Below are 19,227 nucleotides of genomic sequence, written 5' to 3' on the forward strand. Positions count from 1 at the left end.
CGAATTAATTAAATTATTGTTGTTTTAAGCCACCTAATTTTGGAAGTGTTTTTTTCATGTATACTATGATGACTGAGACATAAGCGATTTGTCTTAAGGTTTGAGATTTTGACTGCAGCCTCCCATCAAGTTCAAATTTATTAGGTTGAGGAAAGAAGAAAATACCAGACTGAGCTTGACCCAGAAAGTGCCTGAGCCACTAGAATGGTTCTTGAATTTAATTTGCCTTCTTGGGATGTCTGAATTGGAAGCAAGAAGCCCAACCCAAGATGAAGGAACTTTTGAGACCATGTTATTCCTTCTTGCTTTTTAAACAGAGAAACAGATGATAAAGGCTCCTCCCCACCCACCCGCCACCCCCAGGCCCAGGTCACAAGATTATAAAGTTTAATAAAAAGAGTACAGATTTGGAATGCTTAAGGCCTGAGTTCAAATTCTGCATAAACAACGTTACTTTCCAGCTGTGAACCTTGAAGTAATTACCTCTACAACCTCAGGTACTCATTGGTAAAACAGATAAAATATCCTCTGTGAAAGAGCCTTACTTGGCTCCTGGTGATGAACAGCTGCTGGCTGCTGGCACTACAGCCCTGGAATCCTTCCATGATGGCCCTGGGTTTGCACTTCATCTCACCTGAGGCGGCTCCAGCTCCCATCTGATGTTCATAGTGGGCTAGGGTTGACTGTAAGTGCATAACTTTATGGGGGTTTATTGTGCTGTACAAAATTGGCGTGACATCCTTATGGTTGAGGTATGGGTGACTTGACACCCATAGTTCATGTTTACGGAAAATGAGGAACTCTTCCCAGTTATGCAGACTGTGATTAACATGAGAAACTCATTGCAGGTTGAAATCTGATATTGGAGTAATATTATGAATTCAAAACTTTCCATCTAAGAAGCTAAAACCTTGCTTATGATTAGGATTTTAAAAATCTGAAAACCTTCAATTGAACTATCTTAGAATTTATATGCTTATTTAAATTGCTACCTATGGTATCACATTTTATGAAATTAATTTTGACATTTACCTGATGTTTATTGTACCTCATATAAAACACAGACTATAGTACCAAAAATAGTCATAAAATATCAACATAAAGTGAAATGGAAAATAATAACCGATCCCTTTTTTTATGTAGCAGCTTTATAAAGGAGTAATTTCCATCACTTAGACATTGAGATTATGTTGAATAGTTTGCATTCCTTTGAGACAATGGATGTATAGCTCCTATAAAATGACAAGGGCTACAAAATCATCTTTTCACAAGAATTCAAATTATTTTCCCAGGTCTTTGATATGATTAGGGTTTTGAAATCACAATCAGAATACAGACAAGAACTTACCCTGCACTCTGGCTTCTTACTGAGGAGAATCCTGTGCAGGTCAAGTTTATTGCTTCCCCCCACCCGACCCCCAGTATAAATCTGAGTGGTTAATTAATCCTCTAACCTCATTAGGCAAGGTTAAGCAAAATGATTAAAAGGAGTTTTGCAAATTTATAAATGTTTAATATATTTTTAATTACATTAAAAGCAGTAAGTCCTCTGATTAAATCAAAGAGGGATGAACGTGGTCCTCAGGTTTTCCAGTAGGAACTTCCTAGGTGGACTGAGTGGGGAGATTCTCCTTGCCTAACCATAGCCTAACTGCTCTGTCATAGCTTGAATACCTCCCCAAATGCTCCTCAGAAGTTCCTTCCTCTTTGTACTTCAAAGCAGGTAGGAAAGCGTTCCCTGTGGTGAACTTTGTTCTTCCTGGGAAGCTAGCCAGTAGATCCGACTGAGGAAACAGCAGGGGTGCTTTCCTTAGCAACTCTTCCACCTCTTTCTCCCCCTTTCACTGGTGCCCCAACCTCCTTTACCACTATCCTCCCTACCTCATACGACTGAATTTTAAGATTGACTTACATAGTAATCTTGATCTAGACCTTTCCTCCCAATTAGGTGTAATTGTCCAAGAGATACCTAGGAATAATGAGTTTTGAAAATGATTAAGCAGTAATATTAATTTAGAAAAAGAAAAGAAAACATTTAATTGGTGGTATTACTACAGCATGTTGATTCAGTTTGATGCAGTTGACATGTTTTGAAAGAAACAGGGAAACATTCCAGACTCTATCTTTTACTGGGTAATTGGTTGCTCTTGGGCAATGGCAGGAAGCCTGGCAGTTGGTGTACAGCAATGCCCAGGTATATGCACCTAGGTGCCTTTACTCTTGGATCACAAAGGTCACGCAAATACTGTTCCATTCCCAGAAACTGAATGCACCTGAATCTGTGTAGGAGTTCATTTGTATTAAAACCAACATTGTATGGTGCTTTTTATTTTTTTTCTATAACTAAAACCTAGGGTTTTTTTTTTTTTTAATGAATTTTTTTAGGAAGAAATGAAAGAAAAAAATTCTTGCTATTACTATGGCAACTAGTTCTTCAATAGACCAAAGGAACTGCAAGTGACAAGGGACAAAACAGGAGTAGGGCAAAAAGGGGGGGGGTGTCTCCTTCCATTCCCATTTAGGGTGGGGCATTGAGAACTCCCCTAGCACTCAGTGGAAACAAAATCCCTCTCATTTGCATGATCTAAGAATTCAATCTCATCTGTATACATTACTTGTATCTGAACATCTCCTCTTTCTGCCAAAAATTTATAGTATTGGTATATGTCCCAATCCAATATCTCACTGTTAGAACTCAGATTTTCAGGTCTCTCAGTTAGTCTCACTTTTTCCACTGGAATTCCTTCACTTTTTTCCAAATTGTCAGCAACTGTGAATAGAAACAAGCCAGAGAACAGCTAGAAAACGTGGGCTGCAAAAGATAACAATCAATCAACTTAGAGGAGACACTATCAGGCTTATTCTGCTTAAATTGTACAGAAATCTGATCTTTTGACAGAGAGGAAAGATCCATTGGAAACAGAAATTTGCTGATTTTTATTTGGTTCTGAGAAATGTAAAAAAAAACTAGTTTCTCTTTGCAACCCTATAAATATTGTTAACATATATCCAATGTTCCTGAATATGTTGGCCAAGGGTATCAAGTAAGAGATTTTAGAAGCAGACAACTGACCCCATCTACAGCTCTGATATTTCTAGGACTAAAAAATATAGAAATAATAACTGCTCCTTAATTATTTCTTACAGATAGTCTGAAAATAATATAAACGTTTGAATACACCTAAGAAATTGTGCAGTTCAAAATATATACACAGGGATTCCCATATCATAAAGCATATGAAATGATCTTGTTATACATAGCATCTTGAATTTAAAATTTTTTTTTCTCTTTTTTTTTTCAGATCACAAAAGTGCCAAAGGTATATATTTAGATGTCATTCTGATTACAGAAATTAACTAAATGGACTTCACATTATTCATTTCTTGGAAGACTTCTATTTAAAAACTCTATTATTTAAGCGACTTCGTGATGTTGCAAGGTGAAATGTTACATACAACTTCGAAAGTGATTCTAGGAATATTGTTAGCCTCATGCTCTATTTTTTGTAGACAAAAGGGCAAGAATAATGATTAACTGAATTGTTCTCAAAGGCAATGATAGATATCTCTAATGTATGCATCTTACATTCATTTCATTAAGAAATTTCAACAAAGCCATTCCATATTTTAAATGTTAGATTTAGGGGAACTGCTTAATATTTATTAATGCTACATTCAAATTCTTGTTTTAAGAAATGAACATCACATTAACAAGACAGAAATTTTGGGGATACTAACAAAAATAAAAGAGGAATACAATCATTTAAATTTTTTGAAAAATATTAAGGAGAACAGAAACTCTATATCGGATTACAAGAATTGCATTATAGCAGATGTTAAAAGTATAGACCTTTAATATTTTCATGTTAATGTCAGCTGGTATTTATTTATTAATCTAGTTTTAATTCCCTGGCAAGTATGATTTGGTTTGTTGTTTGGTTTTTTTATAGTGTTGGGGATTGAACCCAGGTTTTTGTGCAAGCTAGGCAAACACTCTATGAACCACACTGAGTTACAGCCCCCAGTCCGAAGTCTGTTTATCTTCAAATAAATTATAAAAAGTACTCACTGTAATCTGCCACTTTCTTGTAATGATTTAGGGCAACTTCACAATTCTGTAGAACATTGATTCCTGACAAATATCTGTACCCCTAAAATACAAGCATGTATATTCCTAATTAATGCTGTCTTTATAATACACCTACTTTGACCCAAGAATATTTCATTTACAAACCAAAATCATCTGGGACATCATGCTTCCTCCAGCACTTCCAAATGTATAATATATCAGAGCCTAAAATAAAAAATAAAATATATTAGTTTTCTAAATTTGAAACTCAAACCAACCATTGCTTTTTAACTCCTACTCGTAATGAACCTTGAACTATTTCAAAATAAATTCCAATTCTTCACTCTGTTTTATTGAAATGTTTGCCATCTATTGGGGAATTATCAGGTTGTGGAGTCTTTGATAAGGACATTACATATGATATTTCACCAACATAAAATCCCTATAGATATTTAAATCTAAAGTAGATATTACCTACCTACAAGGAAGAACCCCAAATATAAGACTTTAAGAAACTTGTGGTAGAAGAATGCTATATTTCCATTGAGCTGGGGCTTTTAGCCATCACAGTTGAGTGGGTCCCTTCATTTAAAGAACAGATTTTATTCAGTGTCTCTTTTAAAGAAATCAGTTTTGTTTTAGAAAAAAAGTAACTTTACCTTAGCTTGATCATATTCCATTCCTATTCCATAAGAAGACAAAAATCCTAATGCCTAAAGTGCAAAAGAAAAAATGAAATTCAACAAATCAATTTATGTCACAGTTCTTATCTATATTGATAAGGAACACTTAAAACACCTCCTCCATAAGAATTTGTGTATTTCTTTCTTATGCCATAACAAAGAGTAAGGTGTAAGATTTTGGGAAAGGTTGCAGTAATGAGAGGGTTGTATAATATATAAGTTAATTCTTACTGTACTTTAGAAAAGATCATGATAATCAAACATTATAAACCAATGGTCTTGCCCGGTGCAGTGACACACAACTACAATCCCACCAGCTTGGGCAGCTGAAACAGGAGGATCACAGGTTCAGAGTCAACCTCAGCAATTTGGCAAGGCCCTGAGCAACTTAACAAGACAGTGTCTCAAAATGAAGTATAAAACAGGGATAGGGATGTGACTCAGTGATTAAATGCCCCTGGGTACAGTCTCTATTACAGGGGTGGGGGGAACCCCAACAGTGGTCTTTATGTGTTTTTCTTTCTTGGAAGTAAGTTTTTTCTTTCAATATTTTAAAAATCATATTTGGATATTTATAATTCATATTTTAAAAACAAAATGGGACTGATATAAAATATTAAAACAGTAAGAAGCATATTGATTAAAAAGTGAAAGCCCAGTCTCAGAGCAAGATGGCAGAATAGGAAGCCCCAGGCTATGTTCCACAAGAGAGATATAATATGTGATCCAAAAGCCTTTATGAGAACTTCAGAATCCAGCTAAGAAGTCGTCAAGCATCAGGATGGAGCACCAAACTGAGCGGGGATATTTAAGTCTAGGGTAGATGTTTCCCAACTTATGATGATTTGGTCAATGATTTTTCAGATTTACACTGATGCAAAGCAATATGCATTCAGTAGAAACTATACTTGAAATTTTGAATTTTGGTCTTTTCCTTAGCAAGTGATATAGAACACGATACTCTCTTGGGATGTTGGGCTGAACAGTAGCAGTGAACCACACCTCCCAGTCAGTCATGTAATCATGGGGGTAAACAACCTTCTAAGTGTACTGTGTTTCTGAGCTATGATGTTTGGCAGGTGATGTGTACTAAATGCGTTTTCAATTTAAAATGGATTGACTGGAATGTAATGTCTCTCAACTTCATTTCTTCCAGCACCTTTCTACTGTGAGCTCTTCTTAGTTCCTACCTGAACTAGTACAAATCTCCAGGTTTCTTCTCCTCCTGTCCATTCTTCCAACTATCACTATAACCTCTTTCCATTTACCATTATCAAGCCCACATTTATATTTCTTCATCCAAGTTTGTGAGAATATCATGTGAGACTTTGTCAAATGTCTAAAATCAAGATGTATCAAAGTCTAATAATTCAATCAAGTCAAAAAACGAGCAATTTCTTAAACTTTTTACTGCAATTTCAAGGATAAAGAGCTGTTACTTTTTAAATTAGGAAATTGACTGCAGAGTTCACTTTCCAAAAGGATAACAGCTCTAACATGTAGAAGTCATTTATATAAACATACTGAAAATGAAAAATATCTTCTATGATGTCTTTAGTCTTAAAGATTCCCTTTTTAGGAAAACTGATCTAAAGGCTGTTGTTACAAAACATCTGCAATCCTTGTACTCCTTTAACCCTTGTAATGTATATTTTAAAATGGCTAAATTGACTCTTTTTAAGGACATCTCTAGCCAATATTAGATTTTTAATTTTTCTTGTAACTCTTGGCAACTTTTTATTTTGCTCAATTTTGAATCTGGTTCAGTTATTCAAAAACTTTGACAGTAAACAAATACACTGACCTTTATATAGGAAAATGAAGGCACAGTTCTATTCAGTAAACTTGTATTTTAAGACTCTTTCACCAACAGTGTATCATTTTGTGCACAGCCTAGCACAGAATTTGGTCTGATCCCCCTGGAAAAATATGTAAGCTCATGAAGTTGTGAAGTGCATTGTGTGGAGTTAAAATTCCATTGTGATTTGGGGGTTGGGGGGTGGTTTCCTCTGTATTAAGTTTACTATAAAAAATAGGGACTAAAATCATGATAATCAAACCTGGATCATACTTCCTCTCTTGTCAATAGAAAAATAACACTGAATAATTTTGAATTAATTCTCTGGGGGATTCAACTTTCATTTCATTTCATTTTTTTACTGTTGTTTTTATGCCAGGGAACTAGAGGAAATCAAAAGATGTGAACTGTCAAGTAGTAAAATATACTGATCATTGTCAGCATGGTCTTACTCTTTACACTTGGGCATAGTTACCTCACAACTTCACAATCACCACTTTTTAGTATTCAGTCTTTTCCTGAGGTAAGGGTGAGATAAAATAAGATGGATTATGGAATGATTAAATCTTAATCCAGTAAAGAGAAAGGTCTCAGTGGAAAGGGAAGTTACAACATAGGCACTTTCAGTGGTTTGTTTTTTTTTTTTTTGGGGGGTGGGGTGCTGGGGATCAAACCCAGGGCCTTATGCTTACAAAGCAAGCACTCTACCGACTGAGCTATCTCCCCAGCCCCGCTTTCAGTGGTTTTAAAAGGTCAAGCTCTGCAAATTGAATTGTTTATAGGACTTGATTCTGAACTCAACCCTTTTGCCATGGTTTTTAAGGAAGCGTTACAGTAGCTGGGATTTAAATGTACAGAGTTAAGTGTAAAGGATATTTTATTGTACTTCAAAACAAATTACTCAGGTTCCATAATAATGATATGAAATTTAAATATTCCTTCTTTTACTTTTTATATAAGAATTTACTAAAGGAGAAAAAAAGATTAGACAACTTTTCTTTAATTACTGTATGAGGCTTGAAAGCACATGTGATCATTAGTTTTTGCTCAAATTGCATATTAAAGAAAAATGTGAATAAACCCAAATGAGTAACTCAGATACTGTCTGTACTCTTTTTTTTTAAATATTTTTTTTTGTTGTCAATGAACCCTTATTTTATTTATTTATTTATTTGTTTGTTTGTTTGTTTGTTTATATGTGGTGTTGAAAGGATCAAACCCAGGGCCTCACACATGCCAGGCAAGTGATCTGAGCCACAACCCCAGTCCTGTCTGTATTCTTAATACAAAAGGAGCATTAACATCAAGGAGAAATACCCTACACAGGTAATCCTAGAATTATCAAACAGATCATTAGGTTGATACTAAAGTGACTTTTTTTTCAGTAGTAGCGTAGTTCTAATAACTACAGCCCTTCCAAGTAACACTTCAAGAAGTGCCGGGCTCAGAAAAGTACTTTTTAAAATGAAAAATAAGTAATAATAGTCATACATAATACTACCACTTAGAGATCACCATCATGAACTTAATGTTAAGAGTATTAAAATGTGAATTATCCATTTCTTGATTCCTAAAACAAAAGAGGTTTAATTCTACTTTCCTGTTTGGAAAATTAACAGATGAATTTCCTGTTGAGCACAAAAATTCATCGATATGAAGAAATGAGAGTCTTTCTAATTCTGAAGTAAAAAATAAATAACTTATCTACCTCTAGCCTTATAAGACACAATATCTTCTAGGACATCCTCTAGGATCTGACTGTTGGAAAAATCCTCCATTTCCTCTATTTTCATGAAGATTATGAATTAATAGTTCTCATTATTATTATAGATCCTTTGAAAACCAATCAATGGGTTATCTTTACAATCTTAACTACTTTTATTGCTCTTATCAGGTTTCCTTCAATTTATTTGGATTTTTACTAGGGGAATGGAAAGAAATAAGTATGCCACTTTTCCTCCATCCAGTTTCCCTTTGTACAATAGCCTGAAATTGCATAGTCCCCTACGCCCTCAATGCTACTTTACAATAGGAATTCTTATCTTTTTCCAGTTTTTTCTTTGTTAATTTGTGTCTGTACTAGATCTCTAACACTCTAGGCTCCTGTAGTTATTTTATTTCAGTATTTCTGATTTCCCCTCCCTTTCTTCCATTTTCCATTTTCTTCCCACAACTCTCTCATTATTTTTCATTATCATTCTGTCACATTGCAGTCTCTTTAGCCACATTTTTGTTGCAACCTTGTCCTCACAGTTCCCTGAAATACTTTCAAAAGTGCAGGCAGGATTCCTATATCAGGTTGGCACAAATACTAGAAGAAAGGTAGTCACCTGGCCAGTCCCATTTGAGAGCTGTGATCCGTATGGATGGCCTGTAGCAAGCTCAATCGAGCCAGCAGTCGTCAAATTAAGCGTGTTTGTGGCACAAAATCTTTTAAGTAGTTGTTCTTTGTACAAAAAGATAAATCAAATGCAAGAGGAATTGCTACTGGAAACAGATTTTCCTATAATGACAAAGGACTGATAGTGAAAATATAGTCAAATTCAGCAAGGCAATAGAATTGAATACAACTGCTGTGCTCAAGCAGAGTCCTGGAGTCCTCCTGGTCATACAGATGTTAGTACTATGTTTGTTAAATCATGGGAAGTTTTGGAGGAAGAGAGTCTGAGTGAGGAACAAGGGTGTCCAAAATGTCAGGGAGGGCAAAAGAGGGGCTGGGGCAGAAGCTTTTTACTAATCAAAATTGTAACATTTCAGTATTTCAGCAAACAATATGGTTGAATTTTGCACATCAGGTCTTTTGGATCACAGGTTTTTTTCTTCTCACCCCATCCTCCTTGAGATCATATACACAGATACTAGACAAATATCCCCATTTTACAGATGAGGAAATTGAGACTCAGGACAAGTCACGAGGAGCCAGTGTTGAGGCTGAGATGCAAAGTGAGTACTGACTAACCCCAAAGACAAAGCTGTTGAGACTAAAATTGTTATATAGTAGCATTCATTAATGTTCTTTAACATTTACTAAGGGCTTTGTAGATATTGTTTAGTTCTTAGAGCAACCTTGTGAAATACTATGAATATTATTAGCAATCCCTTTTTTAGGCTTGGGAAATTTGAGGTTTTGACATCAGGGATACCAAAAGAATAAACAAAAGATGTGAGTGATACCAGGTTGTAGAATCTGGAGTCATCAATGCTTAGACCTTCTGGCTTGGGAACCCCTGCTCTGCTATCTACACCATGATACCCTGAAGACTGTAATTGTACATTTCCTGGAACACTGTCCCTACAATGCCTGTTTTTCTCTAAAAAAGATGACTATAATAATACATGGCCAGTGGTCTTACATGTAGAGCTGTTCCTTCTGGCCTTGTTAGCACTCAGTCAATATTCTCCCATCAAATTCTCCTTCAAGCCAATGGCAAGCAATTGGATTAGAGAATGGTCTGTGGATGTGCAATAGCCACACTAACTAGAGTAACACTAACTAGATATAACTGACTAGAGGTGACCACATTAACTAAAGGAACTAACTGGGTGCAGCTAGAGAGAAACTTTGCCTTCAGCTCTAAATCCATGTGGGTTTTCTTGCCTTTTTACTGGTTCTTTGTAGTTCACATAACATTGGGATTCATTTTGACATAATTATAAAGGCATGGAATAAAATTTGCTCTAATTCAGTTCCCAGCAATTCTTTCCCTTCTTCCTCCCCCTGTTCCCTTTCTTCTACTCTACTAATCTTTCCACTATTTACTACTACTTCTTTTTTTTTTTTTTTTTTAAGTTAGTGTCTTGTGGACACACATAATGGTCAGATTCACTGTGGTATATTCATATATGTTCATAGGAAAGTTAGATTAGATTCATTTCACTGTCCTTCCCTTAAACCATCCCTTCTCCCTTCCCCTGAACCCCCTTCCATCTAGTCCTCCAAATTTTCTCTATTTTGATGGAACCCCCATTTTCCCTTTCTCTCTCTTTCCCCCATTTTTTAGACTAACTTCCACATATCAGAGAAAACATTCAACCTTTGACTTTTGGGGACTGGCTTATTTAATTTATCATGATAGTCTCCAGTTCTACCACTTAACAGCAAATGCTATAATTTCATTCTTCTTTATGGCTGAGCAATACTCCACTATGTATATGTAGCAAATTTTCTTTATCCATTCTTTTGTTGAAGGGCACCTGGATTGGCTCCATAGCTTGGCTATTGTGAATTGTGCTGCTATAAACATTGATGTAGCTGTATCCCTATAGTATGCTGATTTTAGATCTTTGGAATATATACCAAGGAGTGGAACAGCTTGATCATGTGGTGGTTCCATTTCTGTTTTTTTTTTTTTTTTTTTTTTTTTGAGGAATCTCCATACTACTTTCCAGGGTGGTTGCATTAATTTGCAGTCCTACCAAAAATGTATGAGTATTCCTTTTCCCAAAATCCTTGCCAACACTTATTATTATTTGTATTCTTGAAAATTGCCATTTTGACTGGAGTGAGATGAAATATCAATGTAGTTCTGATTTGTATTTCCCTAATGTTGAACATTTTTAAAAATACATTTATTGGTCATTTTTATTTCTCCTTTTGAGAAGTGTCTGTTTAGTTCTTTTGCCCATTTATTAATTTGGTATTTGTTTTCTTTTTTTTTTTTTTTAAGTTTTTTGAGTTAATACCCTATCTGAGAAACAGATGGCAAAGATCTTCCCCATGAAGGCTCTATCTTCATGTTCTTATTTCCTTTGCTATAAAGATTTTTAATTTGATGCCATCCCACCTATTGATTTTTGCTTTTATTTCTAATGCTATGGTAGTCTTGTTAAGGAAGTTGATTCCTATGCCAACATGTTGGAGTGTTGGGCCTACATTTTTTTCTAGCAGTTGCAGAGTTTCTGATCTAATTCCTTGGTCTTTGATCTACTTTGAGTTCACTTTTGTGCAGGTTGAGAAATAGGGATAAAGTTGCATTCTTCTATATATGGATTTCCAGTTTTCCCAGCACCATTTGTTGAAAAGGCTATCTTTTCCCCAATGTATGTTTTTAGCACTTTTGTCTAGTATCAGATAACTGTATTTATGTGGGTTTGTCTCTGTGTCTTCTCTTCTATTCCATTGGTCTTCATGTCTGTTTTGGTGCCAGTACCATCCTGTTTTTGTTACTCTATCTCTATAGTATAATTTGAGATCTGTTATTGCAATGCCTCCAACATCACTGTTTTTGCTCAGGATTGCTTTGGCTCTTCTGGATCCTTGTTATTCCAAATGAATTTCATAACTGCTTTTTGTTCTAGTCCTATGAAGAATATCATTGGTATTTTGATTGGGACTGCACTGAGTCTGTATACTGTTTTTGGTAGTGGGGCCATTTTAACAATATTAATTCTGCCTATCCAAGAACATGAAAGGTCTTTCCATCTTGTGTCTTCTTCAATTTTTTTTCACAGTTCTATACTTTTCATTGTAGAAGTCATTCACATCCTTCATTAGATTAATTCCTAAGTTGTTGTTGTTGTTAGTTTTTGAGGTTATTGTGAATGGGATAATGTTCTGAATTTCTTTTTCAGCAGATTCATTATTGGAATATAGGAAAGGGATTGATTTATATATGTTGGGTTTTTTTATCCCACTACTTTACTAAATTTGTTTTTCAACCCTAGAAGACTTCTGGTGGAGATTTTTGGGTCTTCTAAATATAGAATTGTATCATTGACAGATCATTGGAGCTCTTCTTTTCCTATTTGTATCCCTTTAATTTCCTTCTCTAAATCCATGTCTTTTATGTATGATTTATATTAATGCAGAATTTTTGGCAGGGAGTCATATTTTGGCCTCGTATCGAATACTTTTTTAAAATACCGACAAGTAATATCTTTGATATTGCCTTGATCCAGCATCTAGACTCAAGGCAAATATTACTTCCTTTACCTGCTTCAGGCAGAACTAGTCTGACTCTCTTCTATGCCTAAAGAACTTTATATATATGCCTTATCTGTAGTCCCCTTAAATTGTGCTAAAATTATTTGTTTCTATTTCAGATTGACCCAGAAGAACTTTAACCTATTTACCTTTTTCTCTCCATCAACTGGATTATGTTAGGCACATAGTGGGTATCCAAGAAATAATTGTCGACCTAATTAATTTATTTATATACCCTCTATAAAACCAAATACATGTTCATTAGTTTGAAAAGGAATTAGGTAACATCATTTTTAGTGGTGAAAATGATGGTAATATTTGCTTTGTCTTGGAAATTTATAGGGGATAATCAAATATGGGAAGTGAAGGCTTAATAATTTTCACATTTTATTATAACACTTACAGGTCTGTTAATGGAATTATTTTATGTCAATGTGCAAGAAAAATTCCCTGCATTAAAAATAGTATTCAACAACATAAATTAATTTAGATTATATGAATCTCTACAATAATGCTGCTGTTTGTATTTATATGGGAAAAAATCGATATATTAAGTGAATAAAGAACAGATTATAAAAATATAACTTTAAATAAAAAAAGAACAGATTATGGGAGCAGGGAATAAGTATGATCTCCTTTCCTTTTTGTAAAATAGTAGTTCTATATAATCATGGGGAAAATTCGAGAATAATAACAGTGAGAGCAATCATATTTATATCCTCTTCTCTAAAACTTTGTATCCTTTCCCACTATCTCTGTATTCTTTTTTTTTTTTTTTTGACATGCTGGTGATTGAACCAGGACCTCACACACGCTAAGCAGCCACTCTACCACTGAGCTACACCCAGCCCTTTTAAGTTTTTCATTTTGAGACAGTGCCTCACTAAGTTTCTGAGGCTGGGCTCCAACTTGTGATCCTTCTGCCTCAGCCTCTGAAGTTGCTGGAATTACAGGCATGCACCACCTCACCCATTTTATCTCCTTTTTTAGATTATGAATGATTAGAGTGTTCCCAGTATAGAACTGAATGCCTTCACACATTATTTTAATTCTCACAATAACTCCATTAAGTCATTCATTATTGATTAATAACTCATTCAACTTATATTTCTTGTCCCAGACACCATGCTAAATGTTAGCGATACACCAGTGAACCAGACATAGTACCCAAATTTTTATCATTAACTTAACTTTATGGATGAAGATTAGAGAGTTTGCCCCGCCCTCCAGGGGCCTTCTGATCCAACTTCTTTTGGTTCAACTAAACACAGACTCAAAGTATCCCATAGGCTACATTTGTTGCCAGTTATTCAGGTGGATGAGGTACAGGTGCCACAGTGTGCCAGCAGGGCAGCATCATGCCTTGTTCTCTGTGGAAGTCCGTGTAGCAATTCACACAATCCTCCAGGAGCCATCATCTTTGATCCCTCAGAAGATGATGCCCATGTGAGGAGGTAAGACCCACAGTGGGTGGTTATGAAAGCCACCCTGATATAAAAGCCTCTTTCTCCATAGGCATAGTACACAACGTCCCCACAGGAATTACTACAACTACCAGGTTTAATGGTTCATTACAGTTTCTCCCACTCCTAAGGCAGTTTGCTAATCAGAGGCCATTTCTATCAAAAGCAATGCTAACTAAAAATAGCATTTTATTTCTATCAGATTACCTGGGAAACAGAATAAGAGAGTGAACCAAAGGTCAAATTCTCATGCAGAAGAAGGGGAAAGGGTTTTGTTAAGTAGATTATCCAATAAGCAAGTGTCACAGTGGATTAAAATTTAGGTCAGTCTGACTCCAAAGTTTAGTTTCTGGATCTTACTGAATGATAATGAAAAGAAAAAAATAAAATAAAGACTCTGGGTGGGGGCTTTTAGATTGCTTCCTTCTTTCTAAAGTCTGGTTTTTGTTTTTGTTTTAACAGGCATGAATTTCTTTTGTATTCAGAAAAAAGACTATAGCGATAAGAAAATGTGCTTTTGCTACAGCATTAAGTGAAAGTAGCCAAAAATAAAATGATATATGCACTTGCATTATAATTAGGATTATGTAAAAAGAGAGATGCATTGAGAAAGAAGCCAAGTGAAAGTATAAAGCAGTTCTAACAGTAGTTGATTCAGGATGGTTGGCTTGTGAAGGGCTTACTTTTTTAATTTTAATTTGTCTTCCAGATCTTCTATCAAATGGTTATGTTATTCTTGGAATAAAATGAAATATATTCATTAAAAGAGAAAAGTAAACATATTAGCTTGTAAAATATTTGAAAAGTAAAACCAGGCAAACATACCACCCTAAGATAAAAGATTCAGTATATATTTCTTCATGTAGGTGAATACATTTTATATAAAATTTAACTATGTTAGGGGTTTGGAGGTCTCAAGTGATGTCAAAACACACACATGGATGTGAAAGATAGGAATGTAGATTAGAGAGCAGTGCTGTTTGGTTGCTGGAAGTCACCAATGGAGCCAGAACAATTTACCCAGGGTTCCTGCCGGGTTTCTGCCTTGACACTACTTTTTCAGTGCATTCCAGTGGTAACCTCCCTATGTCTGGGTTCATGCAGTTGAGTGGAAATACGTTGCTCGACTCCTTTTTATGTGATTCGTCTGTAGTTATTTCAGGATGTGGCTATTTAAGGTTTCATTTTCTTTCAAAACTCACGTTTTGGGCTTTGTATGATCCTTCTTTAGCCAAGGACTCATATAATTGGATCGCTGCTGTTATGTTTTGCATGCCAAAATTTCCAAATAGCAAAGCATCAGCCATTTTCTCCATAGCTTTCAAATTTCCCATGTCAGCTGCTTTGGCAAAAAGCACATAGGCTCTGGTTCAAGAATATAAAGTCAGAGGGTTGATTTATAAAAACGAAATTTTCTGCTCCTTCCATCATATGATTTCTCCCTAACAAGTAAGACCCAGTTGTCATTGCTACTAATAATGCAGTTTAGCTGAAGTCTGTTACATCTCTAGCTAGACGAGAAGGTTTCTTTTATCTCTAGATAAATCTAGGTTTATAATTTCAAATATATCTTACAAATAATAAAGCCAGTAAAAAGGTACATTGTATAGGATATTCCATGTTCAAGCTTATATACCAAGTGAAGTGAAAAACTGAGGTACTTATTCTAAGATAGTAAACTACCCTAATACCACCCCTATTATTGGTAAATATTTATTTTGTAAAATGAAATATAAGAATAATCAAAATTGCCATGTCACATCTAAGAAATTTATATCATGAAAATGATGATTTATTCATGTTCCAAAATAATTTTCTAAAACAAAACTATTTTTCAATATAACAAAACCAGACTGGAAAAACAACAGCCAAACAAAATTTTAATGACTAGGGCTCTAGAGTCTGATTGCCTGGGTTCAAATCCTGGCTCTACCACTTATTAGCTGGACAACTTCAGTCAAGATACTTAATCTTCAGCTTTGCAATGGGGATACTTAACTTCATAGGGTCACTGTAAAGATTCAATGAGATAATCCATGTGAAATGCTTGGCATAGTGCCTGGTTCAGAGTTATCACTGAATACATTTAGCTATTACCATTAGGACATTTACATTGATCCTAAAGTTTTATAGCATAATAATTGTTCTGTAATTAGGTGATAAATGGTATGAAAAATTAGCGATTAAAAATATAAATGTCATAGCATTACCTTATAGAATCAAAAGTCACCTGGACTTGATGTGTATATTAAGTAGTGATGGAGAGTCTCACAAGGTTAAAGCATATGTCAGAGACAAAGAGTACTTTGGGATTTTATTTTGACTTTCCTAACTTTCATTTTTTGGTAGATGCAATACCAGAAAGCATTAACTTCTATCCATGACCTTGACTCAAATATAGGAAAATACACACACACACACACACACACACACACACACACACACACCTACCATTCTTTCCCTTTCAGAATGATCAGTAGACTCAATTGTGTGTACAGCCTATCCACACTAATGCTAAAAATGGGCTGCCCTTGGGCAAAGGCTGGAGTATAATAGGCCAGGCAAGAAGCAACTCAGACAGAGAGACATCCAGTTGGACATCAGAGTGCTAGATGTTAAAATAGTTAATACTCTAGTAGAATGAAAATAGGTGGAAAGCCAGAAGCTAGGAGATCAAGAAAGAAATTAACCATGGTTAAAGCAGGCTGAGATTCTGGAGGCTGAAAGACAAACAAGGAGGAAGGCAAATGTCTGACAGCCAGCTTAGGTATCAGAAAAAGAGCCCGATATCAGTATACAGACCCTCTTGTACTCTTCTGTCACATGACTTGCTGCTGCAACTACATAACCTACTGGAACAAAAAGGGCACCAACAGACAACAGGGCACAGAAACCTGAGACGGGCTATAGGGGGATTCCATAGCGTATCCAGTGTGGTCCCAGGAGGCAACAATAGTTTATAAAACAAGTCCTTATGAGATGTCTTTGATGCAATGGTCAGAGTGGGCATTGGCTTCCCTGTCAGAAAAATCCAAGGTGATATAAGGGATACCAGAAACAGAATACAGGGACAGGGAAAGTTGCTTCTGGTTAGATAAGATTAAAATGTGGGCTGCAATCCCTAAAAAGGAAAAAGTGGGAGAGAGTGGGCAGTAGAGACAGATTTCAACAATAAAATTTGGTTAGCTGTCTGTATCACCTATCAAGAATCTGGGTTTGAATTCTAATGTGGTGATGGGAGAGGTGAGGTCAAATGATTCGCCAATGCACACCAATAAGTTGGTGTGGAGTTGCATCTTATCCCTGAACATTCTTTGCTGATGGGGAGTGATTATTAATGATGGACCAATGCTGACTGTCACTAAGGTTTCCTGACTTCCTCAGTCAAGTTTGTGTCTCTCTGACATATGCTTGCATAATGTGGATTTTGTTGTTGTTGTTGTTATGATACCAGGAATTGAGCCCAGGGGTGCTTAACCACTGAGCCACAACCCCAGTCCTTTTTAAAATATTTTATTTAGAGGCAGAGTCTTGCTAAATTGCTTAGGTTCTTGCTAAGTTGCTAAGGTTGACTTTGAACTTGAAATCCTCCTACCTCAGCCTTCTGAGCCGCTGGGATTAAAGGCATGAACCACCAACCCCAGCAAATCTCTATATTTTTAACAGCGCTGACTTATTCAACAATGTTCCCTATTCATATATATATATATATATATAAAACTGAATGAATGAACAAATACATTGGTTCAGAATATGGATATGAATGAGCCAAAAGAACTAGTATCATTTCTATCTATGCCACCTCCATCTTGGGAAGTTACAAATCAAGGAAGAGGCTGAGGAGATAGCTCAACTGGTAGAGAGCTTGCCTCGCAAGCACAAGGACCCGAGTTTGATCCCCAGTACTGCAAAAAAAAAAAAAAAAAAAAAAAAAAAGGAAGAGGTAGGATACCTTTATCTATATGGGAATGAAATGATCCCTCTTTAGCCGGTAGGGTATGCATTCATTTTTCTTTCCATCTTCCTAAATCTTAGACATGATTATACTGGCTTAAGGAGAGAATGGGCTATCCTGAAAACACAAGGGGGTTTACCTGAGTTTCCCACAAACTCCTGGGATCTCTTGCTATGAACAGATTTGATTTCAGTTTTCCATTGCTACCTACTCAGAATGGTCAGGAGATTCAACTTTAGGTATACCCTGTACCCATAAATGCCATCTATGCTACTCTGAAAATAAGCTGCTCTTCTGTCACTTTTGGGAAAGGACTGGATTAGGACAATCTGGGTAAGAATAGCCTGCATAAAGTGTCCCATACTGATGGATAGTTTACTAATAAAACTGTATTTGTCCCTATTATTTAAGCCAAAGAGGAAGGCTCCCTGAAATGCTAAATGGATAGTTACTTAGTACATTCTAAGAGTGATTTAACCACAAGGTTTCCCTGGGGTTAAAAATTTGCTATTTTCACTCATCTACTCAGTGGATGCCTTAGTGAAATGACTTCCCTATTAGGCTAGATCTTCCTTTGGGGGCCTGATTTTACCCTGTCCTCATCATGTTAGCCCCAGGGATGTTCAGCATGATGCCCAGATTTTGTCGGGGGTGTTTCCTTTGCTCTTGTACGAGCTTCTAAGTTGATTTCCTCTAGAGAGAAGAAAAATTCCCTCATTTCTTTCTTCTTATCATTTGGGAAGAATTATAGAAGCTTTTAAACTCTTCATTTCCTCTACCCTAATTTGGGAATAATAATCTAGGCCTCACAGTATCATTGTGAGCAATGAATAACATTACACATGCAACAGTAACTAGCACAAAGTAGGCGCTTGATAAATGTACACTGATGATGTTATAGCTGGGTTGATAGTTGACTGCCCCTCATCCTCTATACTCTTGCACTCTCCTCAGAGACTGGGTTTTAAGAGTGGATTCATGGATTCTGCTTTTGCTCTGTCTAGGGCTGGCTACCACAGATCTAGGATTCTTCTTCAGGACTAGTGTGCCTAGTAAGTGTGAGAATGAGAAGTCTTCTTATTAAGGGTTTGGGCTATTCCTTCTATTGTTGGTTCAAAACACTCTTGCTTTCCTTGCCTCCATACCTTCCATTTACCAATTAGAGGACTAGAAATAACAATAGCACTTGTCTACTGATGACTATGTGCCAGGTACTGTTCAAAGAGCTTGATTGTATTATCCAGGGAACAAAGAAGTTTAGTAACTTGCTCAGGACCACACAGCCAGTAAATGATAGAGCTGGGATTTTATCCCAAGGTCTTAGTTAGAGCCTTCA

General features: G+C 35.9%; 1 protein-coding gene across 1 annotated transcript in view; it reads right to left on the minus strand.

Moving 5' to 3' along the window:
• Sel1l2 (SEL1L2 adaptor subunit of ERAD E3 ligase) overlaps positions 1-19,227 on the minus strand; it is a 72,576-nt gene that overhangs the window by 30,720 nt on the left and 22,629 nt on the right. Inside the window, 6 exon segments of the mRNA XM_047541794.1 lie at positions 1,913-1,969; positions 2,616-2,770; positions 4,070-4,151; positions 4,235-4,294; positions 4,729-4,782; positions 15,139-15,301. Coding sequence (XP_047397750.1) covers positions 1,913-1,969; positions 2,616-2,770; positions 4,070-4,151; positions 4,235-4,294; positions 4,729-4,782; positions 15,139-15,301 — 571 coding nt within the window.

The sequence above is a fragment of the Sciurus carolinensis genome, chromosome 2 (assembly GCF_902686445.1).
Source record: "Sciurus carolinensis chromosome 2, mSciCar1.2, whole genome shotgun sequence".
NCBI classification, from domain to species: domain Eukaryota; kingdom Metazoa; phylum Chordata; class Mammalia; order Rodentia; family Sciuridae; genus Sciurus; species Sciurus carolinensis.